The sequence below is a fragment of the Hemitrygon akajei genome, chromosome 7 (genome assembly GCF_048418815.1).
Source record: "Hemitrygon akajei chromosome 7, sHemAka1.3, whole genome shotgun sequence".
NCBI lineage: Eukaryota > Metazoa > Chordata > Chondrichthyes > Myliobatiformes > Dasyatidae > Hemitrygon > Hemitrygon akajei.
In genome coordinates this window covers 87,901,302-87,927,044 of record NC_133130.1, presented here as the reverse complement: position 1 = coordinate 87,927,044, position 25,743 = coordinate 87,901,302, and the positions used below count along the sequence as shown (strand labels likewise).

Sequence of the window (25,743 nt, the reverse complement as noted above, 5' to 3'; positions counted from 1 at the left end):
TCCTCTCCACTAACTGTTCTGGCACTCTAGTTCCCATCATCCTGCAACTCTAGTTTAATCCCCACCATGCATCATTAACAAATCTTCCGACAAGGTATTAGTCCCCCTCCAGTTCAGGTGCAAACTGTCCTTTCTGTAGTGGTCCCACCTTCCCTGGAAGAGAGCCCAATGATCAAAAATCTTATACCCTCCCTCCTACACCAACTCCTTAGCCACATATTAAACTGTATAATCTTCCTAGTTCTGGCCTCACTAGCATGTGGCATGGGTAACAATCCTGAGATCACAAGCTTGGAGGTACAGACCTTTAACTTTATTAAACTAATAAACCTAACTCCCTGAACACACTATGCAGAACTTCGTCACTCATCCTAGCCACGTCATTGGTACCTACATGGACCATGACATCTGGCTGTTCACCCTCCCACTTAAGAATGCTGAACACTTGATCTGATGTGTCCCAGGCCCTGGCACCCAGGAGACAACATACCACCCGAGAATCTTGTTCTCACCCACAGAACTGCCTTTAAGTTCCTCTAACCAACGAATCCCCTATCACTACAGTCCGCCTCTTCTCCCTCCTCTGACTCACAGAGACAGACTCTGTGCCAAAGTCCCAACCACTATGACTTTCCTCTCTTATTCAACACCTCCCACCCCCCAACAGTAACCAAAGTGATATACCTGCTATTGAAGGAGATGGCCACAGGGGTACTCTGCACTGGCTCCTTATCCCCTTTCCCCTTCCTGACTGTCACCCAGTTTCCTGTGTCCTGCACCTTGGGTGTAACTACTTCTCTATATGTCCTATCTAGTGCCCTCTCAGCCTCCCAAATGATCCAGAGTTCATCCATTTCCAGCTCCAATTCCTTAACATGGATTGTTAGAAGCTGCAACTGGATGCACTTCTCTCAGTTTTAGCCATCAGGGCCACTGGAGGTCTCCCTGCCTTACCACATCCTGCATGAAGGGCATTCAACTGTCCTGCCTGACATTTCTATTGTCCGAGATGACAAGATTATTTTGTAAAGAGAGATTATGCAGACTGGGCCTGTACTTTACAGAGTTTAGAAATATAAGATGATCTCATTAAACTATATAAAACTCTTCATGGGCTTGACATAGGACAATGGTAGATGATGGGATGTTATTTTTCTGAGCTGAGATCAGTAGATACAGGGCATCACAGTTTAAAAAAAATAAGAGATTAGCCATTCAGGATTGAAATTGGAAGAAATTTCATTGACTACACTTTGGTAATTCTTTAGAGTTATTTCTTCAAGAGGCTGAAGATCCTTAGCAGATGTTTTGATATTGGATTGGAGGGAGCAGTGTAGTGGTTAGTACAGGAAAGTAGGGTTGATCCAGATGATAGCCATGATCTTATTAAATGGTGAAGCAGGCAACCCTGCTTTCATTTCTTCTTTATCACAGAGGGGTTTAGCTGACATATCTGTAACCTAAATCCATTTAGTAAAATTCTGATAGTTCAGTACAGTTGGAACTTTGGTACTGAGCTTACACATTTTTGGATGCCAGTCCAAGTAATATGCCAATACAGTATACTTTTAACTCACTTAAATTTAAATGTTTTACAGTATTATAATGAATTTTCCTGTGAACCCAATAACCTTAAAGGGAGCACAGGAACCAGGGTCCCAGTGAGTAGAAAGGGTGTTTGGGAGCTAGGGACCCAATAAATGAAAAGAGCCTTGGTGAGAGTAAAGATATCATGTTAAAATTTTATAAATATATGCTTTTCCATATTACTGAATTACTGTAACCATCTGTTAACTAACTACCCAAAAAGATGTCTTAACCTGGAAGCTAGTTTCTTTCTTGCCACTCTCAGCAACATAGTAGTAATATATTTTCTTTGTTAGATTTTTGTATTATTTGAAATCTTTGAATCTGCAGCTTGTCAAATTTACCTGGTGATTCTGCCACACTCTGGAAGCATTGGTATTCACATGTTCTTTCTTTGTTGGAGCATCAAGCACTGAGTACAGATGAGATAGCAGAGATATTTGGACCTTTATTTGTTGCAGAGGACAGTAACTCGAAAAAGGTAACAATATTCTTTTATTTTGTTCATGGGGGTTACAATATAAGAACTTAAATGCATGTTTAAACAATGAATTTGAGTTTTTAAACATTGATTATTTATTATCTGTATTTTTGAATATTTCACATGGACTTAAATGCAATTAATGCTGCCATTAATTGAGTAAGAACTACACACTACTGACAATTGACAAAAGCAGAACTCACTTGTTAGTTGATCATAAGATAAATAAAATATTTTACAGTCAGTAAGTTGATGATACCTGAACAATTAAATCAAAGGAAGTGTAAAGCGCTTTTCCCCTCTGCTAACCTGCAGGTCATCCTTGGGCAAGGCATAGCACCTGCTTAGCCCCCAATCAGGTTCACGTAAAGCCATGGAAGCAGATGGTCGCTGGTCATATGAGCATCTGGTGTATATTGCAAGTCCTAGTTATGTGACCACTGACGCCAGTCGGACAATCTCTGAAGAATATTGATAATGGCTGGGGTCATCCGTCTTGTAAAGGCACTGCCCAGAAGAAGACAATAGCAAACCACTTCTATTGAAATATTTACTAAGAACAATCATGGTCATGGATAGATAATAATCACCCACCTCATTTAGACTTGCAACATAATAATAATGTTGATGATAGAGAAAGACCTCATTGCTCTTGGAAGTCATTCACATTAAAATTCTTCTTACTGCCTATTGCGCAGGTGCCATTTAGGGCAGCAATGAAGGTCCTCCATCTTTGGCAGTGTTTAGGGCTTCCTTCATCATGTCAGTAGCTTCCACATTATAATTATTGGTAGATAAATTGAACTGTTTCCAGCTATGCCCAATTATTTTCAGCTTCATCCCTTTTCTTAACCAACACTTTGGTAAACCAGCAATTGTGTGGAAATAACTGGAGCACAAATTACTGAAAAATTTTACAAATCTAACTCAGGAGGGATAATGTAACACAATGTATTTTCATGAATCGTCAAATTTGATGCATAAGTTTATTTTGTGTGGATATCTAAATGTGTCCTCGTTTTTGAAGGCAAAATAGTTATATTTTACCAACCATACTGTGAGAATGAAGCATTTTCACTGTTTCTTTCTGTTGATAAGGCAATAGCATTATTGAAGAAAATCCTTTCAAAAGCAATTGAAACCCAGTCTATTCAAAGTGATGACTCATCATGCAGTTTATCATCTATTCTCAATAACAGTGCAGAAATTAATGCAACAAATCCTGTACCCTGGCTTTTTCAGGATAAAACAAAACAGCAAGGTTAGTACAATGCAAATTATCTAATGATTGAGAAAAAGCTAAAAATAAATTAAATTCTATGACAGTTTGATGGTTAATATCAAGCATAATATTTCAGGTAATTTGTACAGTTAACATTTTGATATTCTTGTCTGTTTCCATTTGTCATTAAATATTGTGAGCTTGGATAATATCTTTGTTTCTGAGTACATCTAGTGTAACTTTAACAAGAGTAAGTTCATTATAATCCAAAATATACTCTATTGAATACCTGTGACAGGTTTTAAGATCATATTGTCTATTAACTTGAACATAGTAATCATCACTGAGGATAGCATGACAGGCTTCGAACTCAATAGCTCTTTAGCTATTTGAATAGCACGTATGCACTTATTTATGCATATCAACAAGATTACTCCTCATGAGGAGACAGTGTTCACTATAATTGGGAGCCACATACCTTGGCCAGAGGCAGAACTGCAAGTATCTCAACTGTCACATGAGGACTGCCACACATTGTAATTGTACAGTGTTTCCTGATCCCTAATTATGTAAAGATTCCTCACTCCCTAGTTCTGTATGGGAAAACTGCACTGCAACTGTATGCTTGCAGCATTATCATGGTAGGATACCGAGAGCAATATGCACTCGTCCTCTGCAGCAGGGTCAGGAACAGCAAAAGTACAATGCCTCTAAAGAAAAAGCAAAGCAGCAGGAGAGCAGATTGTGACAAGGACTACCTTTATCGTGGGCAAAGGCTCAGAGACTAAAACCATGCACAATTTAGAGTGGAGGTTATACATCAGCCAGGGTGATATTAGTATTACAGTGCTAGTTTCCTGGAGGTGGAGTGTGGTGGTGGACGCAAGGATGCATACGGGTTCTGTGACTGGGGTGTCAAATAAGGAGCTTGTAGCTCTCAGGTGTAACAAAGCAAAAGCTCAGTGTTTAATACAATCATCCCTCAGAAGCTGGTGGGGTAATTGTTCTCATTGGGTCTCAACACCTCTCCCTGTAACTGGATCCTGGACTTCTTGACAGAAAAGCCACAGTCAGTCCATGTTGGCAGAAACACCTTGAGCGTGTTCAGGCGGCTGCTGTTCCTGCTACTAATGCGTGACTGCACTGTTAGATCAAATTCAAACTGAATCATCAGTTTCGCTGATGACACAACATTGGTTGGCCTCATCGGCAACAACGGCGAGATAACATACAGAGAGGAAGTAGAACAGCTGCTAAAATGGTGCGAGCATAACAACTTGAGTCTCAATGTGGACAAGACGAAAGAGATGATTGTGGACTTTAGGAAGGTGCAGTCCTTATCCATGGAGAGAGTTAGGAACACCAAGTTTTTGAGACTGCACATAATACCACTTCTTTGGTGAAGGAAGCATAGCAGTGAGTCCATTTCGTGAGGAGATTGAGGTGAGTAAGGTTTCCTCCCCCCCCCCCCCCCCATTCTAATCAGTTTTTACAGGAGCACAATTGAGAGGGTTCTGACCACCTGACCAGCCACATCACCATCTGGTATGGGAAATGTAAGGCACCTGACTTCAAGTCCCAACAAAGGATTGCGAGAACTGTTGAGAGGATTATTGGGGGGGGGGGGGTCTCTTCCATCCATCAGAGATATTTATCAGGAGCACGTAGGACCTTTAGAGTTGTCAATGATCCCTCCCAACAATCTCTTTGACCTCTTACCACCAGCAGGAGGTACCATAGCAATAGGCAAAGAACTGTTAGGATGGGAAACAGCTTATTTGCCCAGGCCATAAGAGTACAGAACTACCCGCCGCCACCCAGGTCTCATTACGCATGAAACGCCAGTAGAGTTATATTGTTTATAAATTGTGTCACAAATGCACCTCATTATTTGTTTATTTTCTAGTGGTAATATTATTTTATGTATTATGTGTGTGAGTTATATGTATTATGTTTTGCACCTTGGTCCAAAGGAACATTGTTTCATTTGAGAGTATACATGTGTATGGTTGAATGACAATAAACTTGTACTTGACTTGACTTGAAATGCTTGGATGCATGGAGTGTCTACTCAGGAACCAGTTGGCTTCTAGCAAGATGAAGAGGTCTCTTCCCGTTGTGGGTTGACCCAGTACAGAATGCAGAAACCCACATCGAGATGATCCAAACTAAGGCAGAAACACTAAGCCATATACCTTTTTCAAGCTCAGCACACCTACCCCTTACCAAGGGCTACACATAGCAGAAGAACTAGCTGGTATGAACGTATGTATAGATTGCCACTAAGGATTAGTAGAACCTTTAATGATTTACTATTGATAAACACTGCTTGCTCTGCCATACATACATATTTATTTATAATGATTTTTAATGATTACTTGCAGTGGAATGAATGGTCTCTTTTGTTGTAATATGTATATGAAAGATGACAGCAGTGTTCTAACATTGGAGCATGTTTTCAAACAGGGTGTTTAAATGAATAATACAGCACAGAAACAGGCCCTTTGCCCAATTTGTCCATGATGTTGAGTAACATCCCAAAGGCTGCCCTTCTACCTAACAGTCTCTGATGCACCTTGAACCTTTTCCTCTTCTTCATTTACTATTCCTTCCTTTACGTTTTGATCTCTCCTCATACTTCATGAAGTTAATCCATTCTTACACTTGCTAGTGGTAGCCTCTGGTCTCTCATGATTTTGAACACACTTTGGATGGCAATTCCCGGCTTGTAAAGCTATCTGTGTGTCTGTGTGAGGATTCTTCATTGCAATACATTCCAGCTAGTGCTTCTATTTACTTATTTACTTGTTTATTGAGTTTCACTGCAGAATAGGCCCTTTTGCCCCTTTGAGCCATGCCACCCACCAATTTAATCCTAGCTGAATCATGGGACAACTTACAATGACCAATTAAACTACCAACTCGTAAGTATTTGGAATGCAGGAGAAAACTGAAGCACCCTGGGGAAACCCCCACGATCATGGGGAGAACTTAAACTCCATACAGACAGCAGCAGAAAATGAACCCAGATTGCTGGTCCTGTAAAGTGTTGTGCTAATCACTGATCTACCATGCTGCCTCACAGGGTGCTATGGTTTTGAAAGCCATCCATTTTAGAGAAATATTGCTTGAATCTCAAAGATAAGTGGAGTTTGCAGGTGTCTCAGTGTAAGTAGCTCATGCAGATACCTGGAGATATGGTATTAATTGTGCAATTGATGGTTCAGACAAGCTGAGTATTAGGGAGTGTTTTGTCCATCTAAAATATGTTACTAGATTCATTATTGCATTCAATTCAAAGCAAAGCTCTAATCAATTTTAAATTCATTCAAGTAAACTTAAATTTAAACAGTTGTGACATTTTATAGCATATAAATATGATACCCTTTACAACTTTTTTGAGGAAGAATTAGCTGTAACACCATAATTTAGTTGGGAATGTCATCTGGATATTGTAACATCTTTTTAGATAACTACACTTGATACTAACCTTTTATAACCTGTACTATTTTCATTTGGGAAAATATTGGAAAGCATGTAAACATATTAACTATAATTAGGTTGAATATAACAATACAAGTTCATTAATTTTTCAGAAAGGTGAAACCCTTCTTCAGAAGTCTGATACCCAGCTAATGATTCCAACAAAACACAGTGGCAAAATATTTTAAATGAAAAATTTCATAAATATATCCTCACAAGATTAAGATACGGTTTATATTCAGCTTAAGAGAGCAATTCCTGTTTTGAAGTCATCTAAAGAGCATTCAACACGCTGATTGCCCAACCAGAAACAGAGTACGTTTGTAAATTTAAGCTGTTTTGATCGGCTGAGGCAAAAACTTCAAACAAAAAATGTTCATATAATGCTTCTGATCTCCTGATTTGTTTTCATCCAAGTATGGCCTATTGGATAGGTTTTGCACATCATGTCAAATGTGTTTCTTAAGGTCAAACACCCAGCTAAAATGCCCTCATAATTACCAGTTACCTTCCCGATAATTTTGTTCCTTTTCTTTTCATGTTATTTATATGATTTGTTTCACATGATATGATGCAGCAGTGTTTGCACATTACAGTGGGTCCTTGTTTTAATTTGTGGTGTTAATTATGTATGCTGTGTGGTTTATGAGGCCTTAATTTGTTCTCGTTAAGTTTGGAGAGCAGAAGGATTATGCAATGAAGAAATCTTCTAATAGTGATATGTTTGTTTATTTATTATCTGTGAAGTTTTTTCACTGCATACGTTAGCAGGATAGAAAACGATGAGTAACAGAAAGTGATTGTTAATCACTCTTTCAAGTATCATGTTAATTGTGCACTCCAGCTGTTTAGCATTCAAAGCTTTTCTCATTGTAGATATGAAATTGCTCTGTTTCAGAACTAGGTAAAATAAAAAGCAAAATTGTGTGTTTGCTATTGCACAACAGGTTGATCAGCATCTGAAACAAATGTTCAGATCAATGTTTCATAAATGAACTTGCTATAGTATTCAATTAATTTTAATTAAGTGGTTGAATGTTTCTTTTGCATATCTGATCTTTAGATACAAGACAAAAAAGGAAAATATGCCCCTGGTTTTACATTGGAGTGCCTTAGATCATCAGAAAGAGGCATGAAAGCTGTTAATAGTTTTAAAATTCTTTTGAGTGGGATCCATTTGATTGCAAAATAGGGTTGTAAATATATTTGACATTCCAGAATTCCACTATTACTGGAGGATAAGGAGATGGCAGAAGAACTAAATGCGTATTTTGCATCAGTCTTCACTGTGGAAGACACTAACAGTGTGCCAGATGTGGAAGGGTGTGAGGGAAGAGAAGTGGGTGCTGTTACTATTAGGAGGGAGAAGGTGCTCAAAAATCTGAAAGACAAAAGACCAGATGAACTGCACTCTAGGTTTCTAAAAGAGGTAGTGGTAGAGATTGTAGAGACATTGTTAATGATCTTTCAAGAATCATTGAACACTGTCATGGTGCTAGAGGACCGGAAAATTGCAAATGTCACTTCACTCTTTAAGAAAGGAGAAAAGCAGCAGAAAGGAAATTATAGACCAGTGAGCCTGACCTCAGTGGTTGGGAAGATGTAAGAGTCAATTGTTAAGGATGAGGTTAGGGAGACTTCATAACACAGGACAAGTTAGGACAAAGTCAACATGGTTTCCTTAAGGGAAAATCTTGTCTGACAAAACTGTTGGAATTCTTTGAGGAGATCACAAGTAGGATAGATAAAGGGGATGCAGTGGATGTTGTATATTTGGATTTTCAGAAGGCCTTTGACAAGGTGCCACACATGAGGCTGCTTACTAAGTTAAGAGCCCATGGTATTACAGGAAAGTTACTAGCATGGTTAGAGCATTGGCTGATTGGTAAGAGGCAGTGAGTGGCAATAAAAGGGTCCTTTCCTGGTTGGCTGCCAGTAACTAGTGGTGTTCCGCAGGGGTCAGTGTTGGGACCATTTCTTTTTATGCTGTATATCAATGATTTAGATGATGGAATAGGTGGCTTTGTTGCCAAGTTTGCAGATGATATGAAGATTGGTGGAGGGGCAGGTAGTGTTGAGGAAACAGGTAGGATGCAGAAGGACAGATTAGGAGAATGGGTAAGAAAGTGGCAAATGAAACATAATGTTGAAAAATTCTTGGTCATGCACTTTGGTAGTAGAAATAAATGTGTAGATTATTTTCTAAACGGGGAGAAAATCCAAAAATCTGAGATGCAAAGGAACTTGAGAGTCTTTATGCAGAACACCCTAAAGGTTAACTTGCAGGTTGAATCAATGCTGAGGAAGGCAAATGCAATGTTAGCATTCATTTCAAGAGATCTAGAATATAAGAGCACAGGTGTGATGCTGAGGATTTGTAAGGCATTGGTGAGGCTTCACCTTGAGTATCGTAAACAGTTTTGGGCTCCTTATTTAAGAAAAGATGTGTTGAAATTGGAGAGTAAGTTTACAAGGATGATTCCCGGAATGAATGATTTGCCAATGAGGAACATTTGATGGCTCTGGGCCTATACTCACTGGAATTTAGAAGGATGAGGTCGGATCGTATGGAAGTCTTCCAAATGTTGAAAGGCCTAGACAGAGTAGATGTGGAAAGGATGTTTTCCATGGTGGGGGAGCCTAAGACAAGAGGGCACAACTTCAGGATAGAGGGGTGTCATGTAAAACCGAGATGGGGAGAAATTTCTTTAGCCAGCTGGTGGTAAATTTGTGGAACTTGTTACCACAGGCAGCTGTGGAGGCTAAGTTGTTGGGTGTATTTAAGGCAGAGATTAATAGGTTCTTGATAGCCTTGGTATCAAAGGTTACAGGGATAAGGCCAGGAGTGGGGCTGAGGAGGGGAGCAAAAAAGGATCAGCCCTGATTGAATGGTGGAGAAGACACTATGGGCCAAATGGCCTAATTCTGCTCCTATGTCTTATGGTCTTACGGTCAGCATCCTCATTTACTCAGCTGCATGGATGATTTCTCTGAGAGAATCTTCAGTTAATGGAACATTTCTTAAACTTCAGCCTGAGCTCTTATAAGTTACTTTCTTGAAACAATCTGCCCTCATTTATAAAACTTTAATTTATTTTTAGGTTATTAAGTAATTTAACATTTTGATGAATTGTTTCAGAAGCACTGTAGAATTGAAATCAACGTCTGCATATTTCCAAAGCTTAATTTAGAGGAACTTGATTACCACAAACTATTAATCACTGTAAAGCTTGCTGAAGAGAAATAATGTGAAGGAGTAATGGGGAAAGTCAAAATGGACACATAGAACATATTACAGGCCACTGCTTTCCAGTTTTCAATCTCTCACTGTTGACTAAGAACATTCCTTCAGTAAACTACATCACAGTCCAACGACAAGCCTTTAGTGGAAAAGAGCCTTCAGCTGACTAGCATCATATTTCATTAAGGCAACTTTGCTTTATATTTGATATTTTCTTTCCCAAAATTGATTTTTCTGATTGAAGGCAAATTTTACTGATTGTAACAGCTGTGCCTGAGATTAACATTTAATTGTCCATAGCTGATTTTCTTTTTGCATAATATTTAGCTTTGACTATAAAAAAGAAAGAAAGCAAGGACCAATATAAATTAGGTGTACTTTAAAATTAGATAAATTAGATGTTATGCCTTGAGAGGTTGGTTATGCCTAGATTGAACTCCTGCCTCAGCAAGGACCTGGACCCATTGCAGTTTGCCTATCGCCACAATAGGTCAAAGGCAGACGCGATCTCAATGGCTCTCCACACAGCTTTAGACCACCTAGACAACACAACCACCTACGTCAGAATGCTATTCATCGACTATAGCTCAGCATTTAATACCATCATTCTCACAATCCTGATTGAGAAGTTGCAGAACCTGGGCCTCTGTACCTCCCTCTGCAATTTGGATCCTCGACTTCCTAAGTTGAGGACCACAGTCTGTGCGGATTGGTGATAACATATCCTCCTCGCTGATGATAAACACTGGTGCACCTCGGGTGTGTGCTTAGCCCACTGCTCTACTCTCTATATACAGTCGGCTCTCCTTATCCGCGAATTCTGCATGCGTGAATTCAACTGCGAATTGTGAAAACCCGGAAGTGCTCTTCCAGCACTTGTTGTTCGAGCATGTACAGACTTTTATTTCTTGTCATTATTCCCTAAACAATGCAGTATAACAACCATTTTTACATAGCATTTACATTGTATTAGGTATTATAAGTAATCTAGAGATGATTTAAAGTATACGGCAGGATGTGCGTAAGTTATCGTGGATCGGGATCGAAAAAAATCGGAAGTTCTCTTACTAAGTAAGTCGGAACAGGTACATCCGGTATTATTTAGCATCAGTTAGTCAAACGTTTGTCTTAGTGTATAGTATATATTTTACCCTTCTGTGCATATAAAACTCTTAAGAACGTACGTATTTCAGCACTGGGCTCGGGAACGGAAGTTCTTGGGACTCGGGACAGACCGCTATTGAGTGCACTCTCCACCGTGCCGTGATGATGTGGAGGATCAAAAACCCAAAACCCAATAATTAAACTGCTGCGTTGCTTAGTAATAATTGTAGCTTTCATTGGGGTAGAGACTTCCTCACTTTATCCTTTAAAATTGTTCCGATTGTTGACCGACATAGCCTAACGCTTTTCCGATGACTGATGTGTTTCACCTCTTTCCGGTTGCTTTATTATTTCCATTTTATTTAAAATCGTGTTCGCGATCAGAAACACTGTGGATTCAGAGTTCTGCCACTGGATCCTAATGTCCACCGCACTGAACAAGTTAAGTAAGGTCTGGGATTCCGCTGGGTCCTAAGGTCCACCACATTGAGACAGGTTGAATAAGGGACTTGAGCATCCGCGAATTTTGGTATCCGTGAGGGGTCCCGGAACCAATCCCCCGTGGATAAGGAGGGCCAACTGTACACGTGAATGTTTGGCTAGGCATAGCTCAAATACCATCTGTAAATTTGCTGATGATGCAACCCTTGTAGGTAGAATTTCAGGTGGTGATGAAAGGGCTTACAGGAGTGAGATATGCCAACTAGTGGAGTGGTGCTGCAGCAACAACATGGCACTCAATGTCAGTAAGACAAAAGAGCTCATTGTAGACTTCAGGAAGGGTAAGACGAAGGAACACATACCAATCCTCATAGAGGGATCATAAGTGGAGAGAGTGAGCAGCTTCAAGTTCCTCTGTGTCGAGATATCTGAGGATCTAACCTGGTCCCAACATATCGATGTACTTATAAAGAAGGCAAGACAGTGGCTATACTTTATTAGGAGCTTGAAGAGATTTGGCATGTCAACAAATGCACTGAAACACTTCTATAGTTGCACTGTGGAGAGCATTCTGACAGGCTGCATCACTGTCTGGTATTGGGGGGAGGGGGCTACAGCACAGGACTGAAAGAAGCTGCAGAAGGTTGTTAATCTAGTCAGCTCCATCTTGGGCACTAGCCTACAAAGTACCCAGGACATTTTTAGGGAGCAGTATCTCAGAAAGGCAGCGTCCATTATTAAGGCCCTCTGGCACCCAGGGCATGCCCTTTTATCACTGTTACCATCAGGTAGAAGGTACAGAAGCCTGAAAGCACACACTCAGCAATTCAGGAACAGCTTCTTCCCCTCTTCCCCTCTGCCATCCGATTCCTAAATGGATATGGATTTGGACACTACCTCACTTTTTTTTAAAATATACAGTATTTCTGTTTTTTGCACGTTTTAAAAAAATCTATTCAATACATGTAATTGATTTACTTGTTTAATTATTATAATGTCTTATTTTATTTATTATTTTTTTCTCTCTGCTAGATTATGTGCTGCATTGAACTGCTGTTGCTAAGTTAACAAATTTCATGACACATGCCGGTGATAATAAACCTGATTCTGATTCTGTATCTTACAATTTTCTTACTTCACACAAATGGGATTGTGTGTTCATAAATGAACCAGATTCAAATAATCTAATGCTATGCACTGTAAACATGGAAGTTGATTTAATGACACTGCCTATCTCAATTTCTTTCATTAGCATTGGTTGAAGATAGGTGTTCGATCTTCTAATCTGCCTAGGTCAGATTGAAGACCATAGGGTCAAAATAAGAATTTGGACTCACTAGAAGAAACATTTCATATCATAAGCTTAGCTCTTTTTTTGGACTACAGACCGAAGGGTTGACAGCTAGTTGCCATTACCATTACCTTTTTTCCATGTGTAAACCTAAGCAGAAAAATGTTGTACCAATGTTAATGAAGTTGTACCAAATTGTTCTCTTCCTGAATTTTGTCCAATGCTTACAAAGGACAAGGTTATAAAAATATCTTTGAATATAATATATAATTTTCTAATACTGTGAGTAAACCCTTGAAAGATTTGAATAGACACTTTATGTTTTATTGTCTGAATCTCATGTTAGTTTGGATGTTTGTTCTCTTTGTTTTGACACCTGCTGCTCCAGTAATGTTTCACATTACCCATTCTGACAGAAACAAGAGCATATAAACTTTTGAAACAATCGGCAATGCAACAGAATAGGAAGGACGATTCAGACTTGCCTTCACCAGGTAATGATTCTTTGAGTATTTGGCAGTTGCAGATATAGATAATTACATATATAAATTACTTTATTTGAACACATGGAAATAGAATGAAACCATGTATAACTGGAATTTGGTTGTATTTCAATTTTGTTTTTAATGAAAAACTTCCTTTTCAACCCCTATGTGGTTTTCTTGTTGCTATCCTATATAGTTTTGTGCTGACATAGTATGTTTGTCTTTATATTGTACATTTTTATCTAATGTCATTTTGTGGAATGGGAGTTCTTGATATGTACTGATTCAGCAATATATATCTGTCTTGCTTTTATAAATACTCAGAACTCTTTCAACTATCATAACTATCTGTGAATGTGAACAACATTTTCTAAATAACCTACCGTATTTTTTCTGACATACTTTATAGCTGTTTTCCTATGTATATACATGCAAATAGTACAAAATAACTTAAATTAACAAACATTCTATTGTGCTATCCTTGATGTTTTCATTCATAATATATTTAGAAATATAAATTTTCTGAAATATTTTTGTATTTTCTGAAATACAAAAATAGATTGCAGTTGCTGTAGATAATTCTTGTAATTGAACAAATGAGAAAATGTTTCTTTAATGACTTATCTTTCTGCAAAAATGTTAGAGGGCCTTGACCATAATTATAAAAAGAAACTCTTAGTTTTAATGTCTGGCCTACTTACTGATAATTTTATTGTAGTACTAGGCCCAGATATTGTGACCAACAGTGAAGAAACACTGTTCACTAAACTGAAAAATAACTTTAGGGCACCTACAAGTCCGAGTTTGCGCACTCCCTCTGGAGGTGATGTCCGATGAATGTGAGGTGAAGCAGTAGTGTGGCTTTTCAGTCAGTTAGTTTGGAGAATGCTGGCTGAGACATGCAGGGCCAGAAATCGTATCTCAAATCTCAAAGACTGTTCGGAAGTGACACAGCCCACCAGGGCCCACCTATAGTCGAGGAATAGAGAGATTCTGTTAGTTGTGTTAGAGAGAATTAGACTAGGTTTGGGGAAGCAGTGCATGGCAGCAGGGAAATGATTTGAGAGAGGATCAGGCGTAGGCAATTCAGTCAATGTGTGGGAGAGTATTCCGGCAGGAACCTGAAAAAGATACAGCCAGCATCACAGAGCCAATAAGTATAAATCAGGAATTCTGAAATAGACCATTTGATTTAAAGATTTAGAAAGAGGGTGGATTATGAGAGATAGAAGATGCAAACAAAATTTCATTTTAGAAAATGTACCACTTTAAATCCCAAATGAAATGAGATTCTGAAGCAAAGAGACTCCAAGGTTCAATTTTTAGGGCCATAGAGATTTCAGAGTTTCGAAGTACATTTATGATCAAGTTATGTATGCGGTATCCAAACCCTGAGATTTGTCCTCCTACAGGCAGCCACAAAATAAAAATAGACACCATGGAGCCCATTAAAAGAAAACATCAAACACCCAATGCAGAAAACAAAGAACAAATCACACAAGCAGCAAAAATCAAGCAAATAACTCACAGAACATTAAAGGTCAAGCTGCAGACTCCCAAAAAAGGACCAGGAGTGACAGCCACTGAATCAGTTAAGTTTAGTGCTGTATCGATGACCACAGCCGCAGAACCAGTTCCATGCCAAAGTGCCTCGATCAAATCCCGTGAGTAACAAAAATGAATAACCAGAAACACATGAAAGATGAACCAAAGAGTTCTCCAAAAGCGAGTCTACAGAGGATATTAAACAACAAACCATAGAGACTCCTAAAAAAATGTCCCACAGGTTCACTGATGCACCATCAATAACTCTCGGAGACGTGAGGCAAGATATAGGCTTTTATTGGCTGGAAGAAAGAACAAGCAGCAAGTGACCACCACACAACATCCTGGAGACTGAGGAAGGGGCTGTGCCTCCAATCGCCTTTATACCGGGGCCTGTGGGAGGAGCCACAGGAGCAGTCAGCAGGGGGGCATGTCCAGACAGGTATATGTAGTTCACCACATTCACCAAGGCAATGAAACCTTGTAGCTTGGTACCGAAAACTCCTGTACCCTCCTCTGGTAGCAGCTTAACACCCACTTGCCTTCTGCTCTCTTCCTAGTCATTTTCAATCTTGCTTGACACTTTAATTGGTGAGGAGTAATGGTGCTGACCATGGGTTCACAATCCGTCATAAGATATAGGAGCAGAATTAGGCCATTTGGCCCATCGAGTCTGCTCTACCATTTCATCATGGCCGATCCAATTTTCCCCTTTAGCCCCAATCTCCTGCCTTCTCCCCTTATCCCTTCATGCTCTGAACAATCAAGAATTTAACAACCTCTTGTTAAATATACATAAACACTTGGCTCCACAGCCACCTGTTGCAACAAATTCCACAGGTTCACTACTTTATGTCTAAAGAAATTTCTCCTCATCTCTGCTCTAAAAGAACCCTCTATTCTGAAGTTGTATCCTCTGATCCTAGACTCTCCCACCATAAGAAACATCCTCTACACATCCACTCTATCAACGCCTTTCAACATTTGATAAGTTTGAATTAAATCATCCCTCATGCTTCTGAATTGTAGTGAATGCAGACCCAGAGCCATTAAACACACTTCATCTGCCAAGCCATTCACTCCTGTAATCATTTTTGCGAACCTCTTTTGAACAGTCTCCTGTTTCAGCACATCCTTTCTAAGATAAGGGACCCAAAACTGCTTACAATACTCCAAGTCAGGCCTCAACAATGCTTTATAAAGCCTCAACATTACATCCTTGCTTTTATATTAATGTCCTCTTGAAATGAATGCCAACATCGCATTTGCCTTGCTCACTACAGACTCAACTTGCAAATTAACCTTTCAGGAATCCTGCACAAGCACTCCCAACACCCTTTGCAGCTCAAATTTTTGAACTTTCTCTCCACTTAGAGAATAGTCTACCCTTTTATTTCTTCTACCAAAGTGTACAACCATACACTTCCCAACACTGTATTCATCTGCCACTTCTTTGTTCATTCTTCTGATTTGTCTGCATCCTCTCTACTTCCTCAAGATTATCTGCCCCTCCACCTATTTTCATATCATCCGTAAACCTTGCAAAAATGCCATCAATTCTGTTATCCAAGTCATTGATAAATAATATAAAAAGAAGCAGTCTCAACACAGACCACTATGGAACACCATGTTGGTATCTTTCATGTAATACCGTGAGCTCTTAACTTGTTAAACAGCCTCATTTGTGGCACCTTGTCAAAGACCTTCTGAAAATCCAAGTTCACAACATCAACTGATTCTCCTTCGTCTATCCTGCTTGTTATTTCTTCAAAGAATTCCAACAGATTTGTCAGGCAAGATTTTCCATTGAGGAAACCATGCTGACTACAGCCTATTTTATCATGTGCCTCCAAGTATCCTGAAACCACATCCTTAACAATTGACTTCAACATCTTCTCAACTACTGAGGTCTGACTAACTGGCCTATAATTGTCTTTCTTCTGCCTCTCTCCCTTCTTGAATAGTGGAGTGACATTTGTAATTTCACAGTCTTCTGGAACCATTCCAGAATCTAGTGATTCTTGAAAGATACTTACTAATCTCTTCAGCCACCTCTTTCAGAACCCTAGGGTGAACACTGTCAGGTCCAGGTGACTTATCTACCTTCTGACCTTTCAATTTTCCAAGAACCTTCTCCCTGGTAGTGGCAACTTTCATTAGGAATTGATATCTGCACACTCCACTCTCAACCTCACTGAATTCCCCAGGAAATAGTTAAAACACCAGATCGCTCACTCAGCCCAAAAATTCATAATTAAAATGGATTTTACAGACTGCAATCGATCGCAGTTCAGGAGAAGCATATTTAAAAGAGGAAGAAGTAGTAGCTTTGTGAGCTCTCTGCAGAATGTCGCCATTGTTTGTGATGGTTGCTGGCGCCATCTTGAAGGTTGCTTTGATGTCATGACTCGTCTCATCTTTTCTTGCATTCCAGTACTGCCATTGTTGTGAACTGAATGCCAATGCACAGCCTGTGGAGAAATAAAGTAAATTAGACCACAACATCTTTTGCATGTGGAGTCTATTAAGGTTACTGCGCAATAAAGGAGAATATTGTTCACCTTACTATTATTTCCACTGCAAAGCCAGGACCTACTGTATGCCTGTTCTGAATTATCAAATGTCTCTATTGTGCAAAACGAAAGCACTTTTACCAAGAGGTCATACTTGTTCTGCACTTTTATTTTTGAAGGATTTTGAGGACATGGTTGCAGCACTTCTACAAAAACAATGAAAAAATACATTGCTATGCTGAGAAAAGAAATATAATGTGGAAATGACTCCTCAATTACCACAAGTGCTTTAGCTAAATAATGTGATACTGTTGTCTATTTGAAATATATATTATTGTTTATTATTGTTCTGACTCATCTTGTTTTCCAGGTAAAAAGAACCCGAAATACACCAAAAAGATGAAAAACGATAATGATGATGATAATTGTGAAACTGACTCGAGTGAGGAAAGTTCACATTTAAAGTAAGACATTGATAATTAAATCCAATCATTGCCTGAGACATTTTAGAAAGAAAATCTAAGTAAATATCTTCAGAAAGGGAAATTATGGCAGCAGAGGTGAGAAAGCTTCCTTGGCAACATCTGTACTCTAACTGGAGAATCAGAGAGAAAACACTTATGTTGCCCTTCTGAGATTACACAGACATTTTTTCAGACAGTGTGTTTAACAAACTTGATTTTCTCATTGTTAATGTGTTTATGTTTTGATATGAAGTGGTGCATTGAGTATTTCTGTCTTTTATCTGGGAGAGTGACAGATTGGAGCACATCACATTTGAATGGGATTCAGCTTCAGCTTGAGCAACTTTGGTTGAATATTAAGCTGAATATTTCAGAAAGTGATTTTTCTTCATATGCTAATGCCTTAATCAATAAAACACAATATTCAATCAGTGATAGTTTCACCTCAAATCTACTGTCCAATATAATGGAGTCACTCTGGTAGATTCCAATGCAAAATATCAGCTCCCTGATTGGCTTATGTAAACATCTGTAAAACAAAGATTAAAACAAGAATTTTTAAAAGATAAACATTTTATGAGATTTCAAATTCTTTTATCATTTTTGAACTATAAGACATAACCATTAGACAGAGGTTTCTCTTCAGTGGAACCACATCCAAGTCTGCTTTTTACCCAAAGCAGAATTGGCTGTTTTTCACTATTCTTAATATTTCTCATGGATGCTATGAAACATTGACAGATGTATCTATGACATCTAGTGGGAAAAATAGGCACTGCACTAATTTCTCCTTTTTAAAAATATTTTATTAAAAATATAACCTTATATAATAAAAGATTGAATTTCATCTGCAAATGAGGACAATGTCATTAACTTAACACAGTTCCTGCTAATCCTAGATTCATATATATTGAAATGATATATTTTTGGAATTGTATTTCATACTTATGACTGCTGTTAGATTTTTCACATCACTAGCTCGCACATTTCATTCTTAACTCTTTCTACACTGGCAGAAAATATCTGGAATTCAAACAACTTTGTACCAATTATAGTCTGAACTGAATTCTTCAAAAGTGCCTGGTTGTCATAGCAGTATACATGAAGGTTAAGAGCTCCCAGCAGGGAGCTATGCTCAACGGGTGCATAAGTTGGAAAACTAGTGTGTAGCTCCATCTCCCACCCACGCTGCTTTCGGAAACGTGGCTAGAATGAATTTACAATTTATCCTTTATACAGTACCTCGGTAATCAATCACATTCTTTTCAACATTGTATCCAATCCAGGTTATGTAAGTTATCTAGTAGATTTTATCCATCTTCCAAACTAAAAACATTTGTTGCTTTCATGAAAAATATGCAATTTCCTCAGGAAGACATTGAAATACTAATTAGCAATCAATAAGGAAATTGTAAACATAATTAGACTAAATATTTTTAGTGTTACTAGTTTTTCTGCCATTGCTTTCAAAGTGAAAGTGCTCTGTTAAGATTTAGTCTCTTTATTGAAATCTAAATAATAAGAGCAGTGTATAGACACTCTTTTATGTTGGTGCCAAAAGCAGGTGAATACGATTAAGCCAGTTACTGCAGAGCACAAATCCAATAGAAGTAACAAATGGTCATTCAAACAAAATGAGGTATCATCCAAACTTTCCTCATGGAAGGTGTTGCTTCTTTGCCTTGTACAGAGAAAGGTAAAGAAGGTAGACACTATGTTTTTCATGTCATGCTAATCTTTTTTTTGTGAGAGAAAAATGCATAGACAATGTAAACTGTCTATTGAGGTTTACTTTATATTCATGTGCACTATCTTTATATGTCCTTCTTGACTTTGTTTCTTTTGAATATGTGCTCTACTCCAATGTGTACATATGGCTTTCCATTCAGTGTAATTTATTTACATGTAAACTACAATATAACATCATTAATTACAGCACTTCTTTGTAAGTCAATAATGGCTTCCAAGATCTTTAAAAGAATTCATTCTCTCTTTATGTGTCCTGTTGACAATTGCAAAGTACATGTCTGACAACCAGCCCTATTCATGATAATACTGTTTCTATTTCTGAAGCGTTTTGTTGATTTGGATTGTTGGGGTAAATGGCAGCTGGCAACCTTCACACTTTTAGCAAAAGTTTGGAATGAAACCAGGTGCAGTTAGAGTAATTCATGTCCAGACTCCTTTGACTTTCTGGGTAACTGCGAATGAGTGTATACAGCTGCTCCCAGTAGGGTTACTGGGAGACTAAACAATGACGGGTTAGGAAAAGAGCTCTGGAAAGTTAAATGCAGAGAGGAAAGTATCAATTGTATTAAAAAATTCTCTATTAGGATCTATCCAGAAGCTTTAGATCGTGCCATTTGGATTGTTCTTAAAAAAGTTAGTTTTGATACACTAATATCAAAAACACCCTGTTCCCCAAGTTCTACTTTTGTAAAGGTTTAATTTTTTTTAGAACTTACATTTATGAATAACTTTTTACAACCAGAGGATATCTCATAGTGCCTTAATGCCAATGGAATTCTGTTGAATTGCAGGCACTATTGTAACACTGGAAAGAGTACTTGAAACAACGGGTGCTTCCAGGCCCCATGTCTGTCCCTCAACACCATCATGTCACTCCTTCAGCTCCACATCAGTTACCTGTCAACATTCTAGGGCATCTCCCATCTATGGTGCAATAGAAAGTAGCTATAGGCAGGGAAGAAATGCATAATTTTGCCAGGTCATAGTTGAATAATCTGCTTTTGATGAAATGCCAAAAGTGAAAATCAAAGAATTGGTGTTCTTTGTATGGCTTTCCTCTTAAGAGATGATTATCTTTAATTGAAGCTCATGGAATTAATAATTGGGGATGTTTGTTCAGCAAGAAATAGAGAATGGGGATAATGGGAATGATACGATTGAACTGGAATGAATGATTACTGCATTCATTAATGTTTTAGATGATAGAATGGAGAACCACTTTTTCATAGTTGCTAATGACACAAAGTTAGGTGGCACAGTGAAGAGCATGAATGGGATCATAGAATAGAACAACAAAGAAGAAACTTATTGCAGTTATGTAGTTAGGCTGTATCAGTGTAATTTCAGTACTGTGTACTTTCCTTCAGTCATTGCCTCCATTTAACTCAGTTAATCTATTTCTTGAAATCCGTTAATTTTCCCAAAGCATGTAAAAGTAAACAAAGGCAGCATTTGGATAGTTAAATTCCTGCTGTCAACTCAGTTTCTATCACGTGACTTATGATTGGTAAATTAAGTGCTCAGTTTATCCCCTAATATACTTTGATGTATGGAGTCATGTAATACCTCATGATCTGACTGTCATACACTGCTAGTTCTCTCATTTGGAAGCTATTAAAGGGGAATTTGTACTTGGAGAACCAAAGTGAATTCCAACAGTAAGGTGAGCGCCACAGAAAATAGGAGTGGTTAACAAATATTGACTCATTAGTCTGAAGGATTCTTGTATCTTTAATGCATGTCTGAAGATTTGCCAGTAGAATGTGACTCTACTTTGATAAGGCAATCTACATCTATCTCTTTTCACTTCTTCTGATCCTGATATGCTGAGCCCCTACCCCACTCCCTTTCACAATATCACCATCCCCCCCTTCACCCCAGCCCCATTCATCTTCTTCAGCCCCTTCCCTCCTTCCCACCCTATACTTTCTGTGAAGCAAGATGTTCACAAACACAGAACTTCAGGAAAGTTGCAGGCCCTGATGTTATCTCAACTGGTACTCTAAGGTACCGTGTGGATCAGCGCACACCTGTCTTCACTGAGATATTTAACATTTCCCTGCAATTATGCAGGGTTCCAGACTGCTTTAAAGTTTCTACAATCACTCCAGTTCCCAAGAAAGACATGATCACTGGACTTAATGATTATTGGCCAGTTGCTCTGATTTCAGTAGTTATGACAACCTTTGAACGTCTGATGTTAAGTCCATTACTGATCCTCTTCTTAACTTTATATGGTTTTGCTTATAGAGCAAATTGCTCATTTCAGGATGCAATTAGCTTGAGCCATTGTATTCTTCAACATTTGGACTCTCCAACACGTATGTGAGGATCTTGTTTGTGGATTTTAGTTTCACCTTCAACATGATTGTTCCAGAGTTGCTCCACAGCAAGCTAACCCAGCTAGCTGTACTCTACAGTAGTTGTAAGTGGATTTTGAACTTCCAGAAGGAAGGAAGCAGTATGTGAGGCTGGGCTCCTACTTGACCAATCCAATGTCTATAAACACAGGCACTCCTCAGGGCTGTGTTCTTTCACCCCTCCTATTCTCACTTTATACAAATGACTGTCTCTCCACAGACAAGTTCATTAAAATCCTAAAGTTCACAGATGACACAACTGTAGTTGGTCTCATCTCTAATAATGATATGACCCGCTGTCAAAGAGAGATAGACCATCTTGCAGCATGGTGTATTCATAACAACTTGGAGCTTAATGATATCAAGAAGGTGGAAATGAGGATGAACTTCTTCCAGCAGCCCCCTACCTGTCCCCTCTTGGAAATTAATGGTCAGGTTATGTCTATGGTCAAATCATCCATATTCCTGGGGACTACCATTAACAATACACTGAAGCAGACAAGCAAGTTATGTTCATCACTAGGAAAGCACAGCAGCGATTGTTCTTCCTACGCCAGCTTAGGAAACTTATTATCTCGGCATTTCCTGATGACTTTTTATTCAGCCATCATTGACAGTGTTATGACCAACTCTATCACTGTTTAGTTTCTTGCGCCTCCTCCCTTTCCATGTCCAAGTTGCAGTGAGTGGTCCACTCAGTGGAAAAGATCATAGGCTGTCAGCTACTGATATTAAAAGACACGTTCATCACCAAAGTGAAGAAATGAGCTGAAAAAATAACTGCTGACTCCACCCATTCTAGCAGTCACCTATTCACAAAATTACCATCAGGAAGATGCTGCAAGTCCATCACCACCAGGACTACACATCATCTCTAAAGCTTCTTTCCTGTGGCTATCCAGCTTCTCAACAAAACTCACTCAGGTGTAATACCCTACTGTCTCTGCACAACATCTGTTAAATAGTCTTTCCTGTTCCCCTTGTTGTGTTGATACTTATTGAGTCTGTTCATATTTATTTAAGTTTGATTGTTACAGTGCTTCCAGCGTATGCAAACTGGTTGGTTAGGTTCTCCCTGCTGAGTTGAAAGATTGTGACTCAATTCCCAGTCCAGGAACACAATAATCTAAGTGACTCTCCTATGCAGTGCTGAGGCAGTGCCATCTTTCTAGGACGCGCCTGCTTTATCTGGTGAACATAAAAGATTTTATTATGCTATTTTGAAGGAGAGCATAATCCACTTTATACTGGAAAACATTTATTCCTCAATCAGTCTCAAGTAAATAATGATTATTTAGTATTATCACATTGCTGTTTGCAGGTGTTTTCAGAGTATATATTAATTGACATGATTCCTGAATTACAAGATTAAGTATGCTTCAGAAGTACGTGATCAGCTTTGGGACATCCTGAGGTTGTGCAAAATACAATGTGAATACAATCAATTATTTTTCAAATTATCAGCACATGGAAAAGTTATCAGTTTATGGTGCAAAATAGTATGTAGAGATTTGTGAATTGTCATAATTTATTGCACAGTTAATGCTGCTCCACTGCTAAATATAGTGAGTGGAAATCTTATTAATTTGTCTATGAGCAAAATAAATATTGGATATAGGCAAGTTTTGCATGTTAAAACTACTATGAATTATGTAAGGCAGTTTGTGATGAAATCATAGTGTTTTTTTATTTCACACAACCTTGAGAGAGTATCTCATGACTGTAAAGAGTAAATTGTTTCTGAAGGCTTTGAACTTTTTAAAAGAGGTTTGCCTTTCTGTTTGAACTTTCACCATCTTAGTTCCTCTTTCTTTCATTCCAGTCCTCTTTTGGCATCTAATTTCCTCCTTTACAGTTTGCTCTGGGGTTTTTTCTGTCCCTAAACTTGATCAGTTAAAACTATTGCTTCCATCATTCAACATAGTCCTAGATGTGGATTTAACCATACTATGCTGTTATCAGATCATACAAATACTAGGTGAATAGCTTTAATTCTTCATCTTGTTTTCAAGAGGTTACTAGGGAAATTATGCTAGAGTCATAAACGTCAGAGAGTCATAGAGCAGTACAGCATCGAAAAAGACCCTTTGTCCCAGAGTCCATGCCAAACACGTTTTCTTTTTCCTGCATTTGATCCATATTCCTCTAAGCCCTGCCCCTTCATGTACCTATCCAGTGCCTCTTAAATTATAATGTTGTATCTGCCTCAACTATATTCTCTAGCATAATGTTCCATATACTCCCCACCTTCTGCATTTAAAAAAATAAAAGCTGGCCCCCAGATCCATTTTAAATCCTTTATCTCTTACCTCAAATCCTTGCTCCCAGGTTTTCGTCTCCCTTATTCCCCTATCCAGGGGAAAAGACCGTTAGCATCAACCTTATCTAAGCCTCTCATAATCTTAAATGTTACTCTAAGATTGCTGCTCATTATCCTGTGTTCAAAGAATAAACATCCAGCCTGGTCAATCTCTCTGTATAACTCAGGCCCTCTAGTTCTGGCAACATCCTTGTAAATCTTTTCTGCACTTGTCCAGTTTAACCACATCTTTCCTATAACAGGATGGACAAAACTATACACAGTACTTCAAATGCAACTTGTCAATGACTTGTACAACTGCAGTATGTCCCAACTCCTAAATTCATTATGCTGACTGTTAAAGGCCAGCATGCTAAATGGGATTTACCCCAGCTTTGTCGACCTGTGATGCCACTTTCAATGAACTATGTTCTTGTATTCCATTATACTTCATAATGCCCTATGCTAATTTGACTTTCCAAAATACATTCCCCCACACTTATCTGTATTGAAATCCTTACCACTCCTCAGCCCACTTCCCTAACTGATCATGATCTCCTTGTAATCCACAATAACCTTTTCTTTATTATCAGCAACACCTTTGAATTTTGTATCATCCACTAACTTACTGATCAAGCCTTGTGCATTTGCATCCAAATCATATCTATACACAATAAATAACAAGCGTCCCAAGACTAACCCCTGTGGCACAGCCATTCATCGGCCTCCATTTCGAGAAGCAACTTTTTGTCACCACCTTCTGTTTCCTACCTCCGAGCCAATTCTGAATCTGTCCAACTAGCCATGCTGACTCCTAATTAGACTGTATCTATCCATGTGCAGTTAGATCCTGTCCCTCAGAATTCCCACAGGTAACTTTCCCACTATCGATGTCAGTTTGACTAACATGCAGTTCCCTAACTTTTCCTTGGTACCCTATTAAAACAACAGAAACTTCACCAGTAGCTCACGATGAAGGAAATATCTTCACAAGGGCCTTCGTAGTTTCCTCTCTAGCCTGCTACAAAGTCCATGGATGTACTTGTTCCGGCCCATGAGAATTATGTATCTGTCTTAATGGGCTATGAGGCTGCAACCACCTGTTCCCTTCTAATATGAATGTCCTCAGGAACATCTCTAGTTTTTTTTAATCTCTTGGACAACCATTTTCTTAGAACATAGAAAACCTACAGCACAATACAGGCCCTTCAGCCCACAAAGCTATGCCTAACATGTCCTTACCTTAGAAATTACCTAGGGTTACCCATAGCCCTCTATTTATTTGAGCTCCATGTACCTGTTCAGGAGTCTCTTAAAAGACTCTATCATATCTGCCTCCACCACTGTCGCCGGTAGCCCATTCCACGCACTCACCACTCTCTGCGTTTCTAAAAAAAAAACTTACCCCTGACATCTCCTCTGTACCTGCTTCCAAGCAGCTTAAAAATGTGCCCTCTTGTGCTAGCCATTTCAGCCCC

General features: G+C 38.7%; 1 protein-coding gene across 1 annotated transcript in view; it reads left to right on the top strand.

The window, feature by feature from the left end:
- Nucleotides 1–25,743, top strand: part of kiz (kizuna centrosomal protein) — a 223,407-nt gene that overhangs the window by 145,808 nt on the left and 51,856 nt on the right. The window contains exons 9-12 of the mRNA XM_073051369.1: nucleotides 1,918–2,068; nucleotides 3,167–3,329; nucleotides 13,267–13,344; nucleotides 17,764–17,857. Of these exons, the coding sequence (XP_072907470.1) occupies nucleotides 1,918–2,068; nucleotides 3,167–3,329; nucleotides 13,267–13,344; nucleotides 17,764–17,857 (486 nt within the window). The remainder of the gene's footprint in view (nucleotides 1–1,917; nucleotides 2,069–3,166; nucleotides 3,330–13,266; nucleotides 13,345–17,763; nucleotides 17,858–25,743) is intronic.